This window comes from Sinocyclocheilus anshuiensis, unplaced genomic scaffold, assembly GCF_001515605.1.
Source record: "Sinocyclocheilus anshuiensis isolate Anshui unplaced genomic scaffold, SAMN03320099.WGS_v1.1 scaffold1099, whole genome shotgun sequence".
NCBI classification, from domain to species: Eukaryota; Metazoa; Chordata; class Actinopteri; order Cypriniformes; family Cyprinidae; genus Sinocyclocheilus; species Sinocyclocheilus anshuiensis.
The window spans coordinates 1,083,086-1,108,590 of NW_015546105.1; the positions used below are offsets into that span (position 1 = coordinate 1,083,086).

Sequence of the window (25,505 nt, forward strand, 5' to 3'; positions counted from 1 at the left end):
TTTTCAGACCGATGAGCTTTGTAAAAATCGACGCGTTTCAGAAAGGCGGGGCATAGAGGAGAAACAATAATGTACAGTATGTGGAAAATGATGTTTTTTTAACCTTAAACCGCATAAACACATTTCATTACACCAAATACACAAAATAATGTTCTTTTTAGCAACATCATATGACCCCTTTAACGAAACACAAAATCCCTTTAATTTACATATTTAATTTACATATATTCATTTAGGGATTATACATTATTTACTATAATCCCTAACATCAACAATGTGCTATTAGAAATACAAAACAATATGCAAATTAAAAGCATTTTGAATATTTGTTGTAAATTTTAAAAAAAATTGGGAAAAAATTACTGAAAATTTAGATGACACACAAAATACCTTTAATTTATAATGTGTTGTATTTATAATAATATAACATTTGTTTTTTTTGTTTTTTTACATGCATTAGTGCACACTTATATGCCAAGGTATGTTATTGTGATGCATACAATACTTTAAGGTATATGAAGTGCAGTGTAAGAAAGTCTCATTCACGGCTGAGGAGACGTACCTATGGTGTGAGATGGAGGACAAATGGAGCTTTGTTCAGGAGCCCTGGCTTTGATTTGTCTCACTGAAACACCCGTTTCCTCCTATCAGGAGAGCCCCAGCTCAATGACAGAGACCGTCACAATGGAAGCGTTGTGCTTGGTCCCACACAAGAGGGACAGAGTCAACAGCTGAGCTCCAGAGAGAAGATGGCTCCTGGAATGCTCTGCAGCAGTTGGTACTGTTGACTAATGGGAATCTGAGAAGAGGGAAGGTGATACGGATGCAGAAGAATGGCACAGTGAGGCAGAAGCAGCTGCTTGTTTTGTCATCTGAAAGAGGAGCACTCTATTTGGAGTATGGACAGAGTTTTGGAGGTCTGCACTAGGCAGTCAGGAGGGGAAGCGTGTTTATAATATGGATGTTTGATATGAAGCATACAGGCTGCGGAGGGTTTTGATAGGTATTGAACAGAGCTGCCAGAGTCTGTTTGTATCAGTATATCTTCCCTTTTTTTCTTTCTTTCTTTTTTTGGTGCTGAAGGCTTGTCAGTAGCACAGCTTTCTCTCTTAGGGGAAAGACAGGAGGAGTGGGAGCTATCATTTTTGTCAAAGTCCAGAGAGTGGCAGAATGCCCACAATGTAAAAAAAAAAAACTATTTAACATCTGCCTCACAGGGTGACAAGAGAGTTGACTGGCAAGGAGCGGAAAGCAGGGAGATGAGCTTTTGATCATGTGTCCTAACAAGCCATTCCAGCATGTCTGCTCAACCCCAGCAGATTTACATTACCTATTCAAACAAAAGTGATGGGCCAGATCTTGCTCTTTACTGAGCTACCAACTTACCTGCACACTATCTTACCTGCCAACTCCTGAGATCCACACATCACTCTAAAGAGTAACTAACATATTTTGACACGTGTACGAGAACACTTGGATTAATCAAACCCATATGCTTTCATTCAGACAAGAAATTTGGCTGAAGGTAGAAAGAAACGTGCAAGAGGCGAGAAAACTTCCAACGACTGATGTTTGGCCTAGTGTACTCTGCCTGAGGGACTGGTGGACTGACATAACAGAGCGATGGAACGTCGCGTTTGAAGCACGCTTCCAGATCTCAGGTTTGGTCCAAACACTAGTCAATAAATTAAAAAGGTCGACCTCATTGAGTATGCACCAAGTCTAGGGCCAGTGCCACGTATCATTACAACAAAGATTGTTATTAATTAGGTGGAATAGAAATCAAAAGTAGATGACAGGGCAGCCAGAGAGCTGGAGAGCAAAGCTAGCCCCTCTGCTATTTCAACAAGAACCCTTTCAAGAGGGTCATAAAAATGCAACTGAAATGGCATGCGGTAAAACAGCTTTCTGCACTTAATTCTCCCACTGCCCAAACCCATCAATCTCCTGATCTCGATGGGGAAAAGACACATGCTGCCTGGCGGTATTGGGCAGTGCCTCAAAGGAGATTTTGAGGACAGATAGCCCCCATAGAGTAGATCAGGAAGGTAACACACACACACAGCTGTTATTCAGATGCACACCGGCGCTTACCTGCTGTTTGAAATGGCCCGCAGGGCGGGGGGGCTCTGGAAATATCCCCCTGCCCCAGAGATCAGGCTTTACGTGGGATGGAGGCACTGAAGAATCTGCCCCCCTGCTAAACTCATTAACTCTGACTCAATACACAAAGCTCCAGGTGTACAGAGCTGTTTGCTAACCTCGCCTCTCCTCTGCCCCCTCAGAGGTCTCAGGGTTACCACCTCAGACAAAGTCCTCATCCATGCCTCATTAGCAACTGTTCCTGTTGTCACCCGGGTCACTCCTGCTGGTGTAATTCACTCGTTTTCAGAAAGTGCCTTTTTTACACCTGTTGACTCTGACATATTTCTAAATGTGGCTAACAACCTTGCCCTTTCACATTTACAGGGGAAAAAAGGGTGCAGGGGTGCACAGGGTTGAGCAACTGTGCAGGGACACTGACCCAAGAAAATTAGAAAGAGCATGTTTCAATGCTTTTATGAGGGAATATGTCTTTTAACCATTCTATGAGGACTATGGAAATTGTTCTGGCAAACAAGCTGATTTTCTATAAACAAAGTAAAACGCATAATTTAAAACTGATAGCTTTCGTGTGTGGTCTTCAGCAGATGCAGTGCACACTGAATTGACATTACAGAGGAATGACAGGCTGCGTGGATGGTCTATTTTTCAGCCACCAAACTGAACCCCTGCCACCAAACGGCCTGCAAAATGTAATGCTGGCATTCAGACGAACAGGGCTCTAAGCGTGGATTAGCAGCTAACAAGCTGTTACCAGCAGCCATGGCCAATCCTGCCAATACAAGACTGCTGACTAAGTTGGCAGTGCCATTGGTTCACTGGTGCCCAAACTAGAGCACTAGGCAGCGTGCCTTCTTGACTAGGTGTGGATGCTTGTTTCTAGATCTTTCCGTATGCTCCTAAGTGATGTGGGAATGTTAAAGTAAAAAGAAAACTTGGGATGCATCAATATTAAAATTCTGTTCACTACAGAGAGTCAAATAATTATTTTTGTGTTATGGCTGATTACCAAAAAAGTAATAAAATGAATTAAACATAAAAGAATATAATATAATAAAGCAATGCTTTACTAACCCCATATAAAATGTTGAGTAAGTCGGTGAGAGAGAATGAGCCGTGTCTAAGCATGCTGCTCAATGTACAAATCAGATATTTGGAGCATTACACTGCAAACAAATCAATGCAAGGTTGAATTAGGGTGAGTGCAGTTCATCCAAATAGAGGTCAAAGAATCACCCCACTAAAAAAGGAGTGTTCATAAAAGAGCCGGAAGAATACCACATAACTGCAACAATGAAAATAACCAGCCCAGTGAAGGATTCATATATCAAAGTTCATTACTTAAGTATATTTCATAAAAAGGGCCTTAATTGCTTGTGAATCCCAGACAAGGTCACCTTGAATCTTTATAATGGACACTAATTTTTTCGTTTGTCCTGTTTATTTTACTTTATTTTTATTTAGCTTTTTTCCTCTATAATTAATCATTTTAAACTATGAACAAGCACCAGAGAGCTCTCAATAAATAATGTTTTACAATACCAGTTACAGAAAAATCCCAAGACCTCCTTGGTGGATGAGGTGGTTCGTGTGGCGCTTTTACAGCGAAGGTGACTATTCAGCTTAATACAGTCCTCTAGGCAGGATATTTTCATTCATTAGAGCGGTCACAAGCACTTAAGGCACTTTAAGGATTGTTAGTGAGAGGAGAGATGGAGATGACAGTCCAGTTTCACTGACTTGTGGTACGATTGTAATAGGTCTGATTGAATTTGAGAGCGGTTGACTCTTAGGGCCACATTCAATTAAGTGCGCGTAAAGATGGGTATGAAATACAGTGTGCTCCTATATGAATGCATCCTTTCAAGTATGTCCCAATATATCGCTACTTGACTAAAATCAAAAGATACTGTTTTACGAACAAAGCATTACACATGACTGCAGTATGTGCTGCCTACACAATACAATTCTCAAAGGAGGAAACCTTATGACCCAAAGCGATCGCAAGAGCCAGTGTTTGTTGGAATATTGGAAGGAGATGGTTACATTTAGCTTGGCAATGGCAGTGATTTAAAAGTGTGTTCAAACAAAGAACAGACGTGCCAGTAGTTTCATTTTCTGCTACTGCAAGTTTGTACATTTTGCCCTGTGGATTTGAGATTATTTGGTTTGCAATGTTACAGCAAATTTGAGGAGATTACTTGTTAACTTTTATTATTACATGTTATTGATATTTATCTTTTTTTTTTATTCATAAATTGTTTCATTATTTCCTGTTGTGGGGTTAAAACCTACCACACTTCCCTACTATATAGTATGAAACAACACTACACCAGATGGGTAATATGTTCAAACGTTCAATATTTTAAAACAGTAGGTGAACAATATTTGAATGACTTGCTACGTCTGTTGTCCATCAAATGCAGTACACGATGTCAGACGCACTTCTAGTTTGACCACACCTTAAGCCAGTTAGCCAAGCAAGGTAATGAAAGGTTACAGTTGTTCCCTTAATAAGAGACTGAGATGAGTGATATTTTTAGCTCATCCATTCTTTGCTTCTCATAACATAACGACATGCTTTGTCGTTAAGACAACACATGGCTCTCTCAATTGCTTTCGGAGTCGCGCAAGGGGTTAATCCTGACATTTGAGGTACTGCGGACTTGAAGATTCCCCTTACAGCTGCACCAAACTGAGACGTCCTCAAGGACGCAGAACCGCTCCATTCCAGCATCTCGGAGCTAACGTATTGAACTCTGCATGCCTCTCGTCTCTCTCGAGCTCAGGAACTAATTTCTGTGTAACGGGGGAGATTGTGGTGTGAGGCGTAGAGGCATGAGGTCGGCTCTGTCACCATTATTAAGGGCAGATTAACACAGCTGTACACTAGAAGTGAAGCACCCTCTCCTTCCTGCACTAAACATACGGGCCTTCAGGATTATGAGCTGCACTTGACCATTTAAATTACTGCAGCAACCGGCCATACCAGCTGGGGCTCATTAGCATAGCACCCTATTACACAGACGGCTGAGAGCACATCTTAAAAAATACCCTACTAGAAACAACAGGAGAAACCTATGAGGACAGCACAAGCCCTTCATACTATCTCTGGTCACCATTAAGCTGGAGATGCATGAGAGGTGAGAAAAAGGAGGAATAAAAATCACATCAAAAGATGAATCCCCCCCCCACCCCCAGTTAAACGTTATACAGCAAGTCACTTTAAGCGGTATTTCCAAAACTGCATTTTGTTTAACAGAGCACCTTAATTGACAGACAGGCAAATTATAGGTGGAAATATTTTTTAGAAAAAAAATCTTAAATCAGTTCACAGAAATTTAAATTGATGTTAAATTATTTCATCACACTGCCCCCCAAAATGAAGCTCCTTTATGATAATGGATGGCCTGTCATGATTTTCTATATCAATTATGAATATGAAAATATTCATGACTGACAGCTCCTCACTAAGATTTATTTAATTTGTCCTAATTCAAAATATTTCTCTAACCCTTGGCAATAATGAAACCGGCCATAAACAAATCCGATTAAATTAATATGAAGACCTTCACAGAACGGGAGAGGGGAAAAAACTATGTGAGGAAAAAATACTTTTAACTGAATTATGGCCTAATTTATTCCTTCGGGCTAAGAGCTCCCCAGTTGCTTAAATGAGACTAGTATCTCCCCAAGGAGCAATACTGTCTAAGTGTGTGTGTGTGTGTGTGTGTGTGTGTGTGTGTGTGTGTGATATTTGATTGTATAGGTTTCTGCTTTACACTAATTACGAGGACAGGAACCGTTTCAGCAGCTGTTTCTTTCCAGTATTTGCTTTTCGATCGTTCTCCCAGAGTACTCGCTCCACTGCGGCATGATCTGCATCAAACTATTCATTAAAATTATTTAAAAATAAATAAAATAAGAAATTTTATCAATTACCTAGATTCTCTTTTCAGCCATAGGACTGGATTTTTACTTTACTGAACTAATTGCTGTAAAGCTACAACTTCTTTGTGCCCAAATGCATAAATCCTTCATATAACCAAATTCTTACACTATACATATGTATTTTTCTATTGTTTCTCTGTTTTTGCCACGGGATTCACATCCCGTGGTAACTAGGATTTACACAAGCTTCAGTCTGGATCCAGAACAACTGAGAAGAGATGATGCCAACCCCTCAGAGGACCTCAAAACAGACATTAAACTGAAACAAAATACTCAAAAATCAGCTGAAAATGAAAAGTACTCTGAATGTGCAATTTATTCACATTTAAAATTGAAAAACTATTAAAAAATTTGGGAAGTGCTAAAGACGTACCATTTATAATAGAGAAAGTGAGTTTAGGACACAAGTTAAATGATTACAGAGCAGATAAATGGTGTTTAACATCCCTTTTCTCTTTACAATTGTCAGTGCTGTAATTCCTTTGCAAAGGTTACAAGTGCATGTTTGAGCCGAGTTTGAGCGCAGTGTAATTTGTTGGTTCTGAAGCGGGTGGCTGTTCTTCGCGGAACCCTCCAGGCCATCATAAATCTGGCCCCTGTCTCAAGCTGCTGTTGTTTTGCGGTCCCACCTGTGTGTGGTTTAGTGGTTAACTGGGCTTCTGTCTGCAGCTGATAGTTCAGTGTTCCCCGAGCGAGTACACAGAGAGGGAAAACAGAACGAAAGGGAGAAGCGATCTGTTTGTCTGATCCTACACAGAGCCCAGTAATTCTACACACTAGAGTGATTGTAAAAAATAAAGTGCAAAGGCACATTAGTGAGTGGAGCGGGAGTCCTGACAGAGAAGAGTTTGGCTTAGGTTTGCTCCATCAATGAGAAAAACTGGCAGGTGTATGTTTTGGAGAGCAGGGCACAGACGGGCATTAGGGCAGTGTGATTATGTGGCACTGTGGCAGCGCCACAAGGAATAAAATTCCACAAATCATCTGGCATTGATGGAGGGCTCTGCTAACACATGCATGAAGTCAAATTTACAGATGAGATCCCTTGAATATCTCAATTGTTTTGATCAAGACAACAAAAGTAAAAGAAGATTTTTATATTAAAGTCTGCAAAAAAAAAAAAAAATCTGATATTAAAGTCTGCCAAAGTCAGAGATATTAATATATACACAAACATATCCGATCAAATTCTTACATTTTTTTTCTGAAGGATCATGTGACACTGAAGAATGGATGGCTTCTGAATATTCAGCTTTGCCATCACAGAAATAATTACATTTAATAACATTTCACAGTATTCCTCCTTTTACTGTATTTTGATCAAATAAATGCAGCATTCATAAGCAAAACATTAAAAAAATGAACCCCACACTTTTGAATGATTAAAAAATAAATAAACAGGCAATTATGAGATAAAGTTTAAAATAAGAAAAAGTCATATTGTGAGGAATTAAGTCAATTAAGTTCTTTTTTTTTTTTTATTCTGAGGCAGAAATGGCTCCCCATAGAAACATTTAAAACAAATTGTTATCTAAATTAAACATAACTGGTAAATTCATTAAGCCTCCTGATAAATGAATGAGAAATAACTGAGCAATAACATTTTCTGCTGGGCACACAAATATTGTAATGCTTGCAGACAGGCAACATTAGGATTATCAAGAACACCAACAGCAGAGAAAATTCTCTCTCTTACTTACACTCTATAAATATATTTTATTTTATGGTCTCTACACTTCTATAATGACATACCACATCTTAATGCATTACTCAATATACTAAAGAGTTTGTACATACTTCACATTACATTTACAGTCATTTTTATCCAAAGTATAGTGTAGAAGTATTTATCAGGTGAGAGCTTAAGCAAACTACAACACCACTGAAGCAAAAACCCTCACTCAACAACAGGATGTCCTGCTCCTGTGAAGACAAGTGAGTGCAAATGCATCGCTCACTGCAAATCAAGCAGCTGCTCTTGAACATCAAATGAGCACAATTAACTTTTCATATGCTTTCCCTCATTATATCAAGAGGAAACCGAGAGATCATCCCGTGCATATCCAACCGCAGCAGTATGGTAACAATTCTTTGAAATGTCTTTCTAATTACACCTATCACAAAAGCTCTGTTATCCAATTAGGAATCAGCACCACCTGAGCAGTGCTAAAGCCTTCTGCATTTACATGTGAGGATTTATATAATATAATATAGTATAATACAATATAATATAATATAATATAATATAATATAATATAATATAATATAATATAATATAATATAATATAATATAATATAATATAATATAATATAATATAATATAATATAATATAATATAATATAATATAATATAATATAATATAATATAATATAATATAATATAATATAATATAATTCATATCATATCATATCATATCATTAATTATTACATTTACAGAACTCCCTTTAGAGGAACAAAAAGAGACAGAGATTTTTGATATACACATTTATCAGATTGGTCTGAGATAAGACAAATCAGAAATTATTTGATTAGAAATGTTTGAGCTCATCAACACCGGTTACGTCACTTGCCCACCACGTCACCGACCCCCACCGTCATTTTGATTTTTTATAGTAATAAAAATCATTTAGTTCAGTAAAAGAACAGACAGTATACCTATTAAACTTTATGTAAGTTATTTGTTATTTTATATTAGGCATAGCTTGCCCTATAGCATGGTGTATTTTTATTTGTTTTGTTAATAAAAGTTCTATGTTTTATATATACGCTAAAGTGAGTTTGACGTTGTATTTTGTTGTTGCATTCAAGCAATTAAACTGTAAAAGTAAAAGTAAAATGCGCACGGCGCTTTTAAGCTATTTAAAAGCAAAGGAAAGTGAGGAAAAGAGGGAAAATTCAAACGAACTAAAAACGAACAATTGCTTTACTCCGCTATTTTACAATTGCCGCTATTTGAAAGTTAAAGTAAAATGGGCACACCGCTTTTACAAGCTATTTAAAAGCGAAGGAAAGCGAGGAAAAGAGGGAACGCCCCGCCCTCGCGGTGATACCAGTATTGGTATACCAGATACCAGTCCAGATACCAGTTGTCACACGTCGATTAACTTGTGGGAAAATTTCCTCACCGTCACAACCCTAGAGCTCATATTGAAATCTGACTTTTGATATTGTGGCACATCTGAGTATAAATAAAGACATTGTGTAGACCTCTTCTAAATTTCTACAAATTTCTAAAATATATATATAAAGGAAAACCTGTTTAATGGAGAAAAATTCGCCATTTGAACTCCATTTAATCTGATTGCTGTCTTGGAGAAATATTTGAGATTTCAAAGAAATTCAGATTTTTCTGTCCTATGGGTGCAAAAGTGCATCCTTTTGTCCCTAACATATGTTTGGTGTCACATGTTGTGATGTTCCCACTAATGGAATGCAAACTCCTTGCAATTTAGATCAAGAAAAGGCAAAAAGCCTCTCATGACAACAGAATTCTTAGGCTAATTAAAGTGGGGTTTGGCGTCGGGATGCTGCAGGGCCAGGGGAGTTCAGACCTCAGGGGCTAGTTGGAGTCACCTAGCTCTGGGCCAGCAGCAGCAGTGAAGGGAGGGTTTATGGAGAAATCCCTTTTACAAGCATCGAACAATAAGTGGCTGTCAGTCTCCCGTCTGGGCTCTATGCCTCACGGTCTAGAGAGACCACCACGGAGGAGGGGGGCAGCTCCCTCAACTTCCCTCAAATTCCCACTCCTAGTCCCGCTTTCTCATTGTCCCTTTATTTATAGATTCATAAAATCGCTCTGACGTGAAATGCAATTCAATACGTTGTTCTCCTGCACTTTTACAGTGTGAGGGATCTCCAGGCACTCGTGGGGGACTTAAACTTCAAAGCCGAGTCCTTGGCAAATCGCAAAGCCTTAAGTCTTCATTTAAAAAGTGTTCCAGACATGCCTGCTCTGTTCTAGCTGTGTCCTTGGGTTGAGGATTCCTTTCTGCAGGAGTATAGTGTGTGTGTGTGTGTGTGTGTGTGTGTATTTGCTTTAAGAGAATAGATGTGTGTTATTTGTGGAGGTTTACTCCATGTTGTGTTAATGTCGTAAGATTGTGTCGCAAATGGAAAATATCCGTACAGTTCTAAACGAATCATCTCGACCAGACAGTTCTCTTTTTATCCTGCCAACTATCTTTAATAATGCAATCTTTCATCTACACCTCATTAGAAAGTTAAAAACATAGCCTGTGTTAGCACACGTAAATGAGCTATGAAACACTGGTAGTGGCGCTCACCATGCGCTGCTGGGCCAACATCAGGCTGTCCCAGTCGGATTCGGGCGGCACGCTGCTGCTGATTGGCTGGAGCTCCTCCGGGGGAGGTTTGTTGTGGAGCAGATTGTGCAGGGGCAGCTGAGGGGCGACTAATGACTCTGAGTTTTCATCTTTTTCCCAGGACATGTGCTCCTGATTCACTCCATCCTCGCCTCCATCAGGGGTCAAGGCGAATGGAGAGGTGGCTTGCTTGGAAGACATGATTCTGCTGAGAGAAAAGCAGAGGAAACATGTTTGTCACAAAACATGCAAAATTCCAATGGAACAACTTCATTCCGAATAAACAGTCTTGCAAATGTCAGACAGGAAATACTGGAGCTCGGCTTTCATTCTGTATGAGCGCCCTCACATCACATATATATGAACTTGGCTGCTGTTCTGAGCCTCTGTGCCACATCTAACCCCACGATTGGACTGGTATCAGAGCTGGGGAGATCCTATCTCTCTGAGCTCGGTGAGGGAGAAACGACATGCACTGGGGTCCCTCTTAATCCTTTGTTTAATGTAAATGGACGTGCAGAGCTATGGCTGGAGAGCTGCCTGAGGCAGGCCCGATCCCCCCTGCCCCGCAGCTGATTACCGCACTAAGAGGGTTACCATACCATATAACACGCTCTCATTAATGCGCTAACTCTGCCACCAACCACAAAAAGAGCGGTGACGCTGAGACGCAGACACTTAATGGGATTTTGATCATTACATTCATATTGAGTCTATAAATGTGCCATTTTCCTTCGTTTTGTTGTAATTGTGCTTTTCTGCTTTTGCAATTGTACATTAGCATTAATGCGAGTAGGCCGCTGTGACAGATGGGAGGTAACTTTTCAATGATTTATAGCAAATTTCCAATTTAAAAAAAATAGGGTTGGTAAATTCATTTGTTTCAAACAAAAGTCATCATGTCATATAGTGTAAAATTCAACCAAGCTTCTTTTATCCAAATAAAATAAAATTAATAAAAATAAAATAAACCAAATAAAACCAAACACAAATAAATAAAACAAAATAAAATAAATCAACAGATCACTTGTGATTTGATAACAATTCATGAAATTATTACTCTACAACAAGTGCTAAGGATAAACTTAACCTGCTAATCGAATTAAACACTTGATTTAAATACTTAATCAAAAGGCTGCAACTGATATAGAGAGTTGAGAATCAGCCAAGACACAACTTTCCTACCGGCCTTTAAATTGCCTGCTCTGAGACAAAGGGCATGGGCATTCTAGGTCATAGGCTGCAGGTGAGCTAATGTCCTTCCACTGCCCACTGAGACTGAGGGGAGATGAGAGAGAGGCAGGCTGGGTAATGAAGGCAGCCCAAGGTGCCTCCAGAACTCCATCTCCCAGCCCTGCCAAGTTTTCCAGCATGTGGCTCATCGTGGGACGAAAACAAATTTGACACCGGGAGAGATTATTTCAACACCAAACTGTGAGTTAATCTGTTCACGTGTGTGCGGCGGCCGTGCTCTTCGGCGCATGAGGGATGTGTGGGTTGCAACGGGCTGTCAGGCCCAATCGCTCTCAGGACCTTTAAAATATGACTACTTCATTTGAAGATGTGCCATCAATTTGCACACATGGCTGAGCACTTAAGCCTCACACTCTAAATATGAATTGTTTAATACAGTTCGGTAAGTGAGCTTTAAAAAATAAAAAACAAAACAACTCAAGCTGCTATTGTCTCATGCTAGCTTCCGTATTAATAATTTTGTTATGCTTACCGAAAAAAATTTAAATAACACAAACACATCCGCAAAGTCTTAGATGAGCTCTGCGGCAGCCAACAGAAGTGGACAATGGAAGTCAATGGAAGTTAATCAAGCGGGATACTGCAGCTGTGCGGTGTCTGTTAGTTAGTGCAGAGGAAGTCACCGGAGACCCAGACCGCTCCGCGCCCCTATTTTCTTTAGCGAGACCGAGGCCTCAATTTTAATCAGCCAATAAATTGTTTCCTGTAATTATATCAAACAGAAAGTGATCTCTAAAATTGTAGAGCGTTAATTGAAAATCAAATTTAAGAGCAAAGTTCAGAGTGGTGAATGGCTTGCGGAGGGGGTGTGCGACAGCTAGACGAGGAGAAAGCATGCTTATGAGAGACCGAGCGATTCTGCTTCTATTTTTTATTCATGGATCCAAAGAGCCAGAGCTTCCAGCACAACAACCCCCACCTTCATCTTCAATGGACTGCGAGCGAAACAAAGCACTTCTTTTGTATTACACAGTAAATCAAGTGGTATTATTTTACCTCTGAAATATTCAGCCTCTCAGGCCTTTCCCTCCAGTCTCCAGCCATCAGTCAAACTGCTGAGGCATGATAGCGAGGGAGAGAGAGGCTGACTCCATCCTCCTGTAACATGTGTCTACAGCAATTTTACTCGCAAACGCAACCGATCTGAGCCAGGGCCCCGTAACAGTATTTGTCAGTTGGAGTTAATAATTCATTAGGAGATCTGGGAGGGCGGCTCAGCCCCTGAGTGCCAGGTTCATGAGTTTTGCCCCTCAATCCCTCCCAACCATAATACCCCCTGCCCCACTCACATCCACCCGGCTAATCTGCACCCACGGCTGAGAACGGAACAATGCGGCTGCCGTTTAGCTGGAATAAAGGCCTGCCCGGCTAATCTGCACCCATGGCTGAGAATGGAACAATGTGGCTGCCGTTTAGCTGGAATAAAAGCCTGATTCCTAGATGGATTTTTCCTTGAAGCGCACTTCAAAATCATTTAATTCCCCCCTACGAGCCATAAAACAAAAACCCGCTTCAGTTCTACAGTACGTGGCGTTTGACGGAGGAGGGGAAATAGCCTTGACGCCATCGTATTTCATCAAATTAAATGCTGTTTTACACTCACGGAACAGTCCAGCGAGCCACCGCAGCGCTTCCTTTGATTCTTATTAATAATTCAACCTGTTTCTCCAGTAAATAAGTCTGATCTGTTGGCCTTTGTGCATTTTAAGCAGAGAATATATCAGCTAAGCCAGAGTGGCCTCATATGAATTCCTGTCAGCCCTCTCCCGCTCAGGCCTGATTACACAATAACAATGGACAGCTAACAAACCAAACCAATCAATAAGTGTAGGGCAGCACAGCTTGTCTTTTGGCAGTCCGAGGGAGAGAGAAAGGTCCCATATATAGCTGACAATATTGCGATACGTTTATGAGGATTAGGAGTTAAGTTCTCGGCATGAGTTCTCATGTAGCCTGGAATGCTTCGACTCATGAATTGTTGCCGCTGCTAATGTTTCATCACGCACTGACCTCTGTTTAATTGGCTAGTGGCATTAGAAGACACCTCGCGCTGGTGTTCCTCAGGGGGTCTCATGACTGGGGGCCATGTGTCTTGGGATATCTGCTTTCGCCCCGCTCAATCTGTAGAAGCCCCCCACTCCTCTGTCTCTGCCGTGTCTTTCTGTTGCCCTTTTATAGACAATGGCGATAAGTAACTCCTAAGCTACGGTGTCACTGTTGCTCCCTTCCCCTCGGTCACCCCACACCCCCTCAAAACCACAGGCCTTTGCAGACCCCCTAAATCACCAGCCACTCCTGAAAGGAAATATTTGAAGGTTGCTTTTTGCTCTGGCACCACCACCCAGACCTATATGAAGAGAAATAATCAAATAAAAGAGGGTAAAACAAAAGGGCCATTGTTGGAAGGAGCTAATGATGGGTGAGCAGAAAAATGGCAAAAGCTGCTTTATGACAAGGCTTCAAGTTTCCACGGGTAACAACACACACACACGCACACACATGCTCTCACGACCGAGCACACATGTGTATGTTCATGCTTGAGCATATGCACACACTTTCAAAATACAGGCTAATTAGAAACATAAAGGTAGGATGGAGAAAGTTAAAAACTTTTCAAACGAGAGTTTAAAAGGCTAATCATAAATCTGAAAGAGGACACTCCAATGCAGTTATTCGAAGTGTAACAGAAAGCATTTGCGTCTGAAAGGATATCCGTAAAAAATACAAAAGAAACAAGCAACTGTGTGTTGTGTAGTATTCCTGTGGCGAGGTTTATAATAATACGCTTGTAAGATAATTGTGCCGGTCTGTACAGTAAACAGAGTAATAAATGAGGAAACAACACTAACAAAACAAATAAACCAAAAAAAAAAAAAAAAGCTATTCAAAATGGTAAATACACCCTGACAAAATATCAGCATTTTTTTTTACAACAGCAGCTGTTGCAGTCGTAAAGGTTGGTGAGCATTCGGTTACTAATAAAGAAGTCACTGATACTTATGTACAAACAACAGCACAATGTTAAACATAAAATGAATATAATAATCTCACCCATTAATACTAAACACGACTGTAGAGACTGCACACACATGAACAGGTGTCCCACAGAGAATGAGAACAAGAGTGAGAGACATACAGAGGCATGAGTTTGCATATGTGTCTTCGTGTGAGCGTCTCTCTGACAGCAGTTCACACAGGTGACGGCACAGACTCTCAAGGTCTTCACCTCCTATAATCAACCCTCTGTCACCTGTGAAGCCTGGGCTGGAAAATTATCATCCCTGCTGTAGCTGTTTAGCACCTTCAAATTATCACCTTCCATTGTACCTGAGCAGGCTACCCATCCGTGAACAATCATCTGAGACAGAAGGAAAGAACGTCGTCTCTCAGAACTAGGACTTAGAACTAGTATAGTAATATTAATAGAAAACAAGCTCCTCAAAAACAAGCAATTATTGTTTATCTATTTTGATATCTTTTATGGCAATTACTAATTGATTTATAAGTAAATAAAATTATGATTTTGAATAATAGCAACCTCATTAAAAAACAATTAATAAAAACATAATTAAATATAAAGACATTCTAAATATAAATAATAGTTACTACTACTACTAATTATTATTTTTATTATTAAAATGTATTATTATACATTTTTGTTGTTGTTATTATTATTATAAAAGCTAATTTAATGGACAGGAATGTAGCACACTTAAGGATAGTGATACTACTAAGACACTTCTAATGTTCCGTGAAATACCTTCACTTTTAAAAATCCATCAAACAAGTAAACAAACAAATAAATTAATATAACTGTTATGTGTAATAATAGTAATAAAAATAACAGTAATAAAAGTCAATAAAACAAATATATTTAAATAAAAAATAATAATTGTAGCACACTTATGGATAGTGATACTAAGACATTTCTAAACGTCTGAGCAAAACCTTCACTTTTTAAAGCCATCAAAAAACAATTTGTGCATTTAAATTGTAGTCCATAAATGTTAACCTTGCAAACCTTTCACCCATCACTCACTCCCTCCTTCACTGTCTTTCCACTGTTGCTCTTCTCCATATCCAACACTTAAAATACAACACACAAGTCATTTGACAAGGAGAACACCAGTATTCTCTAAAAGTATTTTCTAAAATTGCATTCTAGACATCAAGCATAGCCTGGATAAGAATTACTCAAAGAAAATGAAGGGAAAAAAAATTATTCAACTCAAACACCCTGTCACTATCCTCACTATGTGTGTGAATGAGCGTGTATCAGGTGTGTACACTCACATACTGTCCCCCTCAGCCTGCTTGGCAGCTCCTGTCCTTCTCTGCTCTTCACACACCACTTCAGAGCTGGATGGCATAACACTTCCTCAAATTCTGATACACACAAACACACACAAAAACACTCGAGCACAGACAGGCCGTTCGTCCCAGCCACGGCTAGTCTTGTCAGAACACATCCGACGCAACGCTGAACGAAGTACACTCACAAACATGAACGGAGCCACTGGCAGAGCAGCTGTTAAGCTCCTCTGCTCACACACACACACACACACACACACACACACACACACACACACACACACACAGCGTCTCCCTCGCACGCGTGTCTCTTTCAGTCCCCATACGGTCACAGACGATTCCGAGACACAAGAAAAGCAGCTCGCCGTCTCTCTCCGTCCCTCGCTTGGGGCCTTACGGCGCGGCAGTTCCCAAAGTTCCTGGTGTCAGTGCAGCAGTTAAGCAAACTTTACAGCCAGTGAAGCCATCAAGCAATACAGCCTATTTGCTGGACAACAGTGGAGCTTTGTGGTTTCCCTCACAGTTGACAGTAAGTTATGAGCCCTTTGTGAGCGCACGGGAAGGAAAACAGAGATCGGAATTTGGCAGGAAAATATAATACAGAATTCTCTGTCTGTGGAACCTGGTTTCTTTTTTTTCTTCGTACTTTCTGTTTCTTTCTCTCTCTCTCTCCCTTTTCCTCTCTCTGTCCTTTTTTTTTGGTGGAAACCAAATCAAGCATTGTTGGGGGAAAGAAAAGCAACTCTGACAGATGAAATATAGTGGGGGCCCCATTTGGAAAAACAGTAAACAAAGCACCATTCAGGGACAGGTCCTCTCTGTCATTTATAAAGATATAAATCTGTCTTTTTTCAGAGCAGCCGACTTTATAGCAAAGGAGTCAACAAATCGAGTGTAAAATCTCCCACAGTCCACTGTGACGAGGACAGAAGACAGAGACAGAATGAAGTGAGAATGCTAAAGATAGACAGAGGAAGGGGGCTGTATATTGCTCAGTTTCACAATAAACATATTAGACAAGATCGAGGGTGATTCAGTTTCACAATAAACATATTAGACAAGATGGAGGGTGATAGACAGGGAAAAGGTTAAAAATGGGGGGTGGGGGGGGGGACATAAAAGTGATTAGCCAAAAAAACTTTTTTTCAGACTAACCAAAAATGGGGACAATGGCTAATTATGAGGGAGTAATTTTGCCGCCAGAGAACTGGAGAGAATGAATGGATGCATGAAAGGCTGAGGGCTATTCAAGCCCATGTCAGCGAGAACTGTATGCCTACAGTCCTTCAGCCTGGAGCTCATGAGGTCATCATTGGCACCCGGTGCCTAGAAAAACTTGGGCTGGTACAACTGCCGTTTGGACATCTGGAATGCCGGCGCACAGTGCCCTGCTTTCTCCAGCCACTGTCCCCCTAATTCCTTTCTTTTCCAAAAATAGGAAGCTTTTTTTTTCGCGCCAGTCACTAGTCAACCAAATTGGAAAATTTGCAGCGTCTTATGAAAAGAAAAGCTGTTTTGTTCCATTTCATTCTCATCTCATAAATAGGATTTCTGTGGAGGAAAAAAAATCAAGGAAATACCTTCTACTCTATACTATTCTGGATGCTTTTTTTTGGGTAGACAACAGTTCAGTTCGCTAGCCCCAATCCTAATTCTTCTGAAAGTTTATTTTATTTTATTTTTTTGCCTAAACTTCCCTTTTTATGCTTTCTCTGTCCTCCTACAGTGTTCTCTCCCCTCATTTAATTTTTTTTATTACAAATTATGAAATGTATCATTTTTTCTGAAATTGCAAAGGAGGGCAGGAAGATGGGATCAGAGAGTCTTCTGGATGCCAAAAAGGCCACAATTCATATGACACGTCATTTGGAAAATCAAAACAGGGGCAGTACGTTCACTCCACCCAGATGAGGCCATGTAAAGATGCCTGACGAATTGCAAAGGTCAGCCAGGACACATTTCAAAGATCTACGATTAAGCCTTATTATGTTGGGGCAAGTGACATTGATTGTTGATTTAAACCTCTGAAACTAATTCATTTGCCCCTGTTCAATGGAAAGCATGGGCAACAGTGTGTGGCCGTGGTGACAGGTCGGACGAAGGCGGCTGAATAAAAACCCCTGCTAAACCAACGGCTGGCACTCATGCCTGTCAGGAGGTGGTTAGAAGTTCCCCACATGATTGACAGCTGATATAAAAAAAAAGAAATAGAAAGAGAAAGAGAAGGTGAGAGGAAGAGTCCGTCCATCGATCTGAGTAATTGCCACGAAAATCTGAGTCAGAGAGTACATGAAGCGTTGATGTTTTAGCAATGCTAAGATGGAGCAGCACAGGGAAAAAGCGGCAAAGTGAATACGAAACACGCTGAACCACGGCCTAATAAAACCAGGAGCTGACAAGCATGGTTGAACAGAAAAATGTGCAGTAGATTTGTACCCAGGCCAGAAAGCAGGCACATTACTGGATTAGCCGCTAACTGATACAGAAAATGTCTCACCCGTCTGCTATTAAACCATGTGTCTGACCAACTCACACGCTCCCGTTTCAGATAAAACAGCACAGTAGTGTCTTAAAAATGTTCTCAATACGCTGGAAAAATATCTGACTGGAGTCTTGCTAAAAAAAAACAAAAAACTCTATGGTCAGTGATGAGCTTCCTCAACCATGTCAGACACATGGTACGTAGCATTACGACGGTCTGCTCCATTTGGTAACACAATCCGCACAGCAGCCGCAAGCAGTTAGAACTTAAGTGTAGTCATGTTGACTAACACCTTCGTCTCTCTTTCTTTCCTTCTTTCTGCCCCGCTCTCCTTTTCCTGGCAGGAGCAGACGCATGTATCATGACAGGCTTTCAGAATGAAATCATTAACTAAATTGCTTTCTTTTAAAAAACCGCAAGTGTGTGACAGCGGTGGTGTGTATCTGTCTCTGGCTACAGTCCATCGCTTTTGGGTTCGGGCTCGGCCTCTGTTGTGGTTCGTCGTCGCCACAGCCATCCTGCTCCGTGCGGCGTGGACCGGGTCCTGTGACTCGCCTGGGCCCCTGTTTGAAATAATCGAGTAATCTCAACCCTGCTCCCCCAATTCACAAACCCTGCCTGCCAGCAGCACAAAGAGGCCTTTTGTGCTCCTGAATGTGTGTGTGTGTGTTCTCAATACTGACTGTGCAGATCATCATCACTGAATCAATCAAAAACATATTGAACAAATACACATTTTGAGCTGGGCCATTCAGCAAAGGGTTTGTGGGAAGAGTGAGTGAGCAGTGAGCAAATTTACACCACTTCTGTTTGTCATCGAAGCACAGAGCAACCCAGAACGCTAGCGCATTTATGAGCGAGAGCGTGGCAGTGTACGATGCACTTTTCGGTTAGAAAGAGGCTGTGAGAAAGAGAAAATTGAAAGCAAACTATAAAACAAAAGAAAATGTCCATGTGCCCTCTGACAGCGAAGAGGTGAATAACCCAAGACATAAAAACAAGAGACTGTAGCATCTAGTCTTTGGTAACATTGTATCTGGCACAGAGAGACTTGAATAAGCAAAGCAAACAGAGGGAAAGTAAATAAGTAGCGAAGGCCAGACAAATATTTGATAAGCGGATAGGTATTGTGGCAGTGTGGAATGTGTGGCACAGGTCTTTCCTCCCCTCCTTCCCTTTATCCCTCTCCGTTTCTGCGTGCAAGGCAGCAGATGTGTCTTTCACAGCCTGCGGAGAGTGCAACCAATCCGCAAACAATAGTTAGCCACCGACAAAGGTCATCTTTCGCAATCCATGTGTTATCAGAAGCTGAAAAACTGTGAGCATGCAGCTAGCCCGTGCTCGATGCACGTCGCGTGGCACCCCGCCTGTGTCTGTGTGTGTGTGTGTGTGTGTGTGTGTGTGTGTGTGTGTGTGTGTGTGTGTGTGTGTGTGTGTTTTAACCCCTCACTACAACGCTACTTGAGCCTTCTTAATAAGCCAATTACACAAGTTTAAGCCACCTCTTTGACCTCAAGTTAAGCTAACAGTTGGTGTAAACAAGTGAAATCCTATTAACCTAATAATATACACGGAAGCAGGCAGCAACGGCCAGCAGTTCAGAAGCTAAAGCCTCTCAGAGCCTTAACTACAGTGAGTTTGGTCCACCAGAGCACCAGTGGCCATGAGCTCTGTGCTCCCAAACAGGGTCATAAATTAATCCGCAGTGGTTATTAGAGTACTTGTCAGAATGGATGTGCTAATTTAGCTAGCCTGTATTAAGCCTCTCCACTTAGATGCCTAAAAACAAACACGTCCTCTGTCATTACATTAATACACATTTAAGACTGGAAACTCATGAAATGAACACTAATTAGAGTCTAAATAGACCCTATAATCCAGCAGTTACAAAGAAACTGAGAAAGTGCCTTTCCTCTCACTAGCGCTGCGGCTAACAATCTAGCATTGTGTTTGATGAGCTTGTTTCATTTACTGTGGCGGCACTTAACTTTTTAACGGTTCCTCTTATGATCACAGAGGAAAAAACCAAACTTGGTGATTTATTTTTTATGAATCCAACTTCTAAGTGTTTCCTCTTGAAATCGAGAGCTGCATTATTCATAAAAGTGCTGCATTTTAAAGGCGACAAACAACACGTTTTATGTGGCGTTATGAAATTATAATGCCAGCAGATACTCCTTCTGTTTTGTTCTGATGTCACCTCCACAGCAAATGGAGACAGTTTTAGGGTAAATACTTAACAGTGGGCCATTTAGCCAGATAAAATTTAAGCATGCGGAGAGAGTGTGCATGTGTCAAAAACATTCCTACCAGGAGTCATTTCTGGAGAGATGACAAAAAAGTGAGATTCATAGTACTGTATAGGTAGCTCACACACTATATTCTCTCATTCTAGCATGATTGTGTGTACTGTTTTAGCTCATTTGACTATATTGTTGTAGTGCTTGAGGCATACATGCATTCAAAACACACTTAACTTCTTTTTGATGTAACTGTTCCCCTCGGGTTGAGGTTCATCATGCGGCTGTGTGTTTGGGTGTTTCAACATGTTAGTGCTGTGGCAATCCAGGAGTTTGAAGGGCAATTAATCCTGAAATTAATATTCTGTCTTCATTTACTCACTATCATGTAATGTAGGAGTTTCTTTCTTCTGTGAAACACAAAAAGTCAAGTTACGAAGAATGTTCTTGCTGCTCTTTTTCATTCAATGAATGCAAACAGGGGACCTGCCAAGCTCGAAAAAGGACAAAAAGTACCATAACATAATCCAAATGAATACTTTTCTTCAGCAAAGATGGAAGTTGATCAAAAGTGGCCGTATAAACTTTTACACTGTTAAAAAAAAAAAATCTATTTCAAATAAATGCTGTTCTTTTGAGCTTTCTATTCATCAACGAACCCTAATATTAACCAGCACAAATATTTTTTTCTTGAGCACCAAAGCAGCATATTAGAATGATTTCTGAAGGATCATGTGACACTAAGGTGGAATAAACTGCATTTTAAAATATATTAAAATAGAAAAGTTATTTTAAATTGTAAAAAATATTTCACAATATTACTGTCATTACTGTATTTTCAATCAAATATATGTAGCCTTGATGAGCATAAGAGACTTCTTTCAAAAACATTTAAAAAATCTTAGCAACCCATAATTTATTAACTGTAGTGTACAATAGATTGGTGTGAAGAAAAGATTTGAGTTGTTATTCACTAAAAATATTCATATGAAAAACATGTGAAACAATGTTTCTTTCTGTTAACTTTAAAAAACCTGTCACTGTATGGAAAAAGATCAGCATGAACATCTTTCAAAACATCTTTTGTGTTCCACAGAAAAAAAGAAAATCACACAGGTTTAGAATGACTCTAATTTCATGAACTTAACTCAAGCTCTAACTGCTCTTGGCTTAAGGGGGAAGAAGGAAAAGAAAATGAAAAAAAAAATAGTGACTGACAGGTTAGGTAATTTAATGCTACCACTTCATTGGGTCTTCCACTTTTAAAACACTGAGTATCTCTTGGCCAGTTAGTGAGCATCTGTCTGAGTCTCTGTGTAATGTGGTATGTCACATTATGAGCTCAAGAGTCAAGTGTAGATTACAGAGCTCTGTAGCACCCAGGGCTCTAGATTATGACCAAAATGGTCGCATATGCAATTTTTTGAGAATGTGTGAGTTAAAAATTGAAGTGGTCGCATTTCTGCGAATGCATGGTCTGCTCTGCTCCATACTGCCCGCGCTGCAGAGCCGCAGCACAGTGCAACAGGAGTCCGATTTTACTGATCACGTGAAGAAACTGAGAGAGGTGCTTTTAGTGCGAGCGCTTTGGGTGTATTAGTCACGACCAGTGGGAAGAATGAGTCTAGAGCCCTGGCACCCTTGCTATTAAACTTCTGGGAGAGCAGCTTGACATACGCAGGGTGAGAGGAGGTGTGTTTGTGTGTGTGAGTGAATATGTAGTGGACCCAGAGGCCAAGGTTTAGAGACGGGCAACAGATTCAACAATGTTCAATGGACTTACTTTATAAACCCTGACACCCTTCCCCATCCGACTACCACCTATCAGTCTCAGGGTTTGCATCATGGTTCCTTTAAAAAGGCTGGTCAGAGCCAGCTGGGAAAAATACCTCACGCTGAGCAATTCATAACCTCCCAGCAGAGACCTCATTGTGTGTTTACAGCAAAACCGCTGGTCACAATGCTTCATCAGCTGACCTGGCCAGAAAGCGAGCTGTAAAACTCCATCTTATAGAGCACACACACACGTTCACGCAGGGAATAAAACAAAGGCACCATAACGGGACCACATAGGTCTTAATTGAGTTCGCCCCTTTCAAGAGTGCTATTATTTCTAGCTAATGGCATCCACTGGCCCTCTCTCATTACTTGAGTGGATCTTGAACAAGCTTCTTGTTTGATACAGTTAGAGTTAATGCACTATGAACAGATACACTGCTAGTCATCAGCGATCTGCATATTCAATAACTTCCGTAATTACAGCCGCAATTCATCAGATCCAATCTGATTGCAGAGGGGAAGAAAGAGAGAGAGAGAGCGAGGTTTGATTCCTGGAGGACACAATCTAATCACAAAACTAACATGATAATTGAAATCTAAATTGAAAGGGTTGGTGAGCCATGCACAACTGTGTCGAGGCAGAGAGCGGAAGTACTTGTGCCTTGAAAGCAGAAGAGAGGAATAAAAGATGCTGATGGAGGAAAAGAGAGAGAGAGAGGGAGGAAGGAATGAAATGGCTGGAAGACAAGCTTAAGGACCAGTGAGTCATCACAGAGCAGTTTTCTTAAGACTCATTGTGTTGGACGATGTAATGGCCAATCATGAATCGTTTGGCATGTCACAACATAATACTGTGAGCCAAACACCGTATCGATGTGAACGGAACATCTGAGGCAAACTCATGTTCTAGTATGTTTACTTTAGAAGATGTGAGTGCACAATACTGGGTTAAGTAAAAAAAGCTTTGTATAATTATATATAAAAGAATGTACTTAAAACATTTAATTTGAGAAATAAATAAATAAATAAAAATATTGAGTGATAAAACGTATAATATACATTTTATATTTATATTGATTTTGATATGAATTGTGTGTGTGTGTGTGTGTGTGTGTGTGTGTGTGTGTGTGTGTGCTCGGAAAAAAAGGGAATACAGCTTCATAATTAAGAAATATGATGAAAAAGCAGGGGAAAAAATTAGAAAAGGTCCATTGTTAAAACATCTGTATTCCAGGGTGGCTTAACTAAGAACCATTTTCCATGCTAAACTGATTCCTTCAAATTAAAGATAATTATGTAAAAATTCCATTCAGAATTTAGCCGAGTCAGGCTTGGTACATGATTTGCAAAATATGTTCCGATGAGCCAGAAACATCCAGGAAGAAAACAAGAGGTTCACACACAATTGTTCTGCAGGTGGGTGGAGGGGTTCATCATGTGTTCACATCATTTCCTTTGATATCCTTCTTTCAACCGTCGTCATGCAAAGCAGAGAGCTTTACAATCTCTCTCATTTGCTGGGCTCCTCCTCAGCCCTCAATAACAGTTACTCAGTAATGCCAAATTCATTAACCTGTGCTGCTGTTACAGTGGCCCTGACCATAAATTAGGTTAATGTGAGCGGACATATTCCACTGCTAATAGAGGATATAAAATGAAAGAGGGACACGGAGGGATGGAGATTGCAGATCATAAACATATTGTCCCTGACAAAAAGCCCTAATAGCTTTGTTCGCTTTAACTGCATGACAAATGTTTTTTTGAATGACAAACGGTTTGAAAAAATGAATGTACAGATCATTTAATATTAAGATCTCGATAATAATAATAATAATATATTACTATTTTAATAATTATATTTTTTTATATTTTATAATTTTGATCATTTATTGTGTTTATTCATTTATATTTATTTAGTATTTATTGTACACATTTACTTGTGCTTTAGTATAAGCCACACTATATTTTTTTTTTTACAAAAAGTAATATGATACGACAGCATTTAAAATCTGATGTCAAGTCGGTGTCAAGTCTGATAAACTACTACAACTGTGGAATGTCAGAATAATATGATTTGTGGATACACACCTATTTATGTTGGACAATTTCTATAGGCTAAATACAGAGAAAGCAAGAAAAAAAGTCAAGCGCAGGCAGGAAAACTGCTAAGGCCGTGGTTATCAGGCGAACAAAGTGTCAGGAACAAACAGCCGTGCAGAAACCTGTTCTCTCCTCTGCCCTCCCTCCCTCCCTCCGTCTCTATACCACTGCTCTGGGAATAGCGATGGGAATGACTGGAGGCCATCCAAACAACATCTGACAGCTCTGTCTAATTGGAGGAGTTATTTTCTTCCAGATTTTAGGCGTAAATCTAGTCGGTGTTTATTCAGAGTCAGTTAGGAACAAGTAGGTTTTGGCCGTGCAGCACTTTTGTTCCTGCTTACTAAACTGCATCACTTCTCTCTGCTCCTCCCTTTCCATCTCCTTTCAAGAAGTGTCGAGAGGAGCCAACCTGCAGGTCCCGCACACGTGACAGCGCCGAATGAACGTGACACCCAAAACAAACTGCTATTGTTCTGGGAGACACCGACCTTTGCTGTCCTCGGATTACGTGACGACCTCTCGTCTCCGCTATCCTCCCCTGGTCTTACCAAACAACTTTTACCAAAGAGCCTATTAGGCCAGAATTCCACTTTGTTGTTAAAAAGGGTCCTGTCCTTTCAGAGCGCTAGCTCTTTCGCTTCTATTTTTCAATCAAAGGTGGTGGAGCAACACAAGTCCATTGTTCGTCTCGCAGATGGAAGCTGGAGTTACTACGGCAACAGCTCTAATCCCTCTTTTTACCACCTTTCTTTATATTATTGGCCCATCAAGTGGTACCTTTTAACTCAGGAGCTGGAGGGGTCAGCGGCGACGCTCCCTCTGTCTAATTAGCTGTGATTTTTGCTGCACAGTTCATGATGAGCTAATCGAACACTTGCAAAATAATGACATACCGGGAGCAGCTATTCCTTCTCCTGAGGCCCTGCTATAAGAATAACAATAATGATTCTATTATGGAA

At 40.4% G+C, this 25,505-nt stretch overlaps 1 protein-coding gene across 1 annotated transcript; it reads right to left on the bottom strand.

Annotated features, from left to right (window-relative positions):
* Positions 1 to 724: 724 nt before the first annotated feature.
* LOC107700595 (transcription factor SOX-6-like) lies at positions 725 to 16,124 on the bottom strand. Its single transcript, XM_016502314.1, has 3 exons — positions 15,925 to 16,124; positions 10,339 to 10,585; positions 725 to 799 (listed from the first exon to the last, which is right to left on the bottom strand). The coding sequence occupies exons 1-3, from the start codon at positions 15,999 to 16,001 to the stop codon at positions 725 to 727; spliced, it is 399 nt and encodes a 132-aa protein (XP_016357800.1). The 5' UTR covers positions 16,002 to 16,124.
* Positions 16,125 to 25,505: the final 9,381 nt, after the last annotated feature.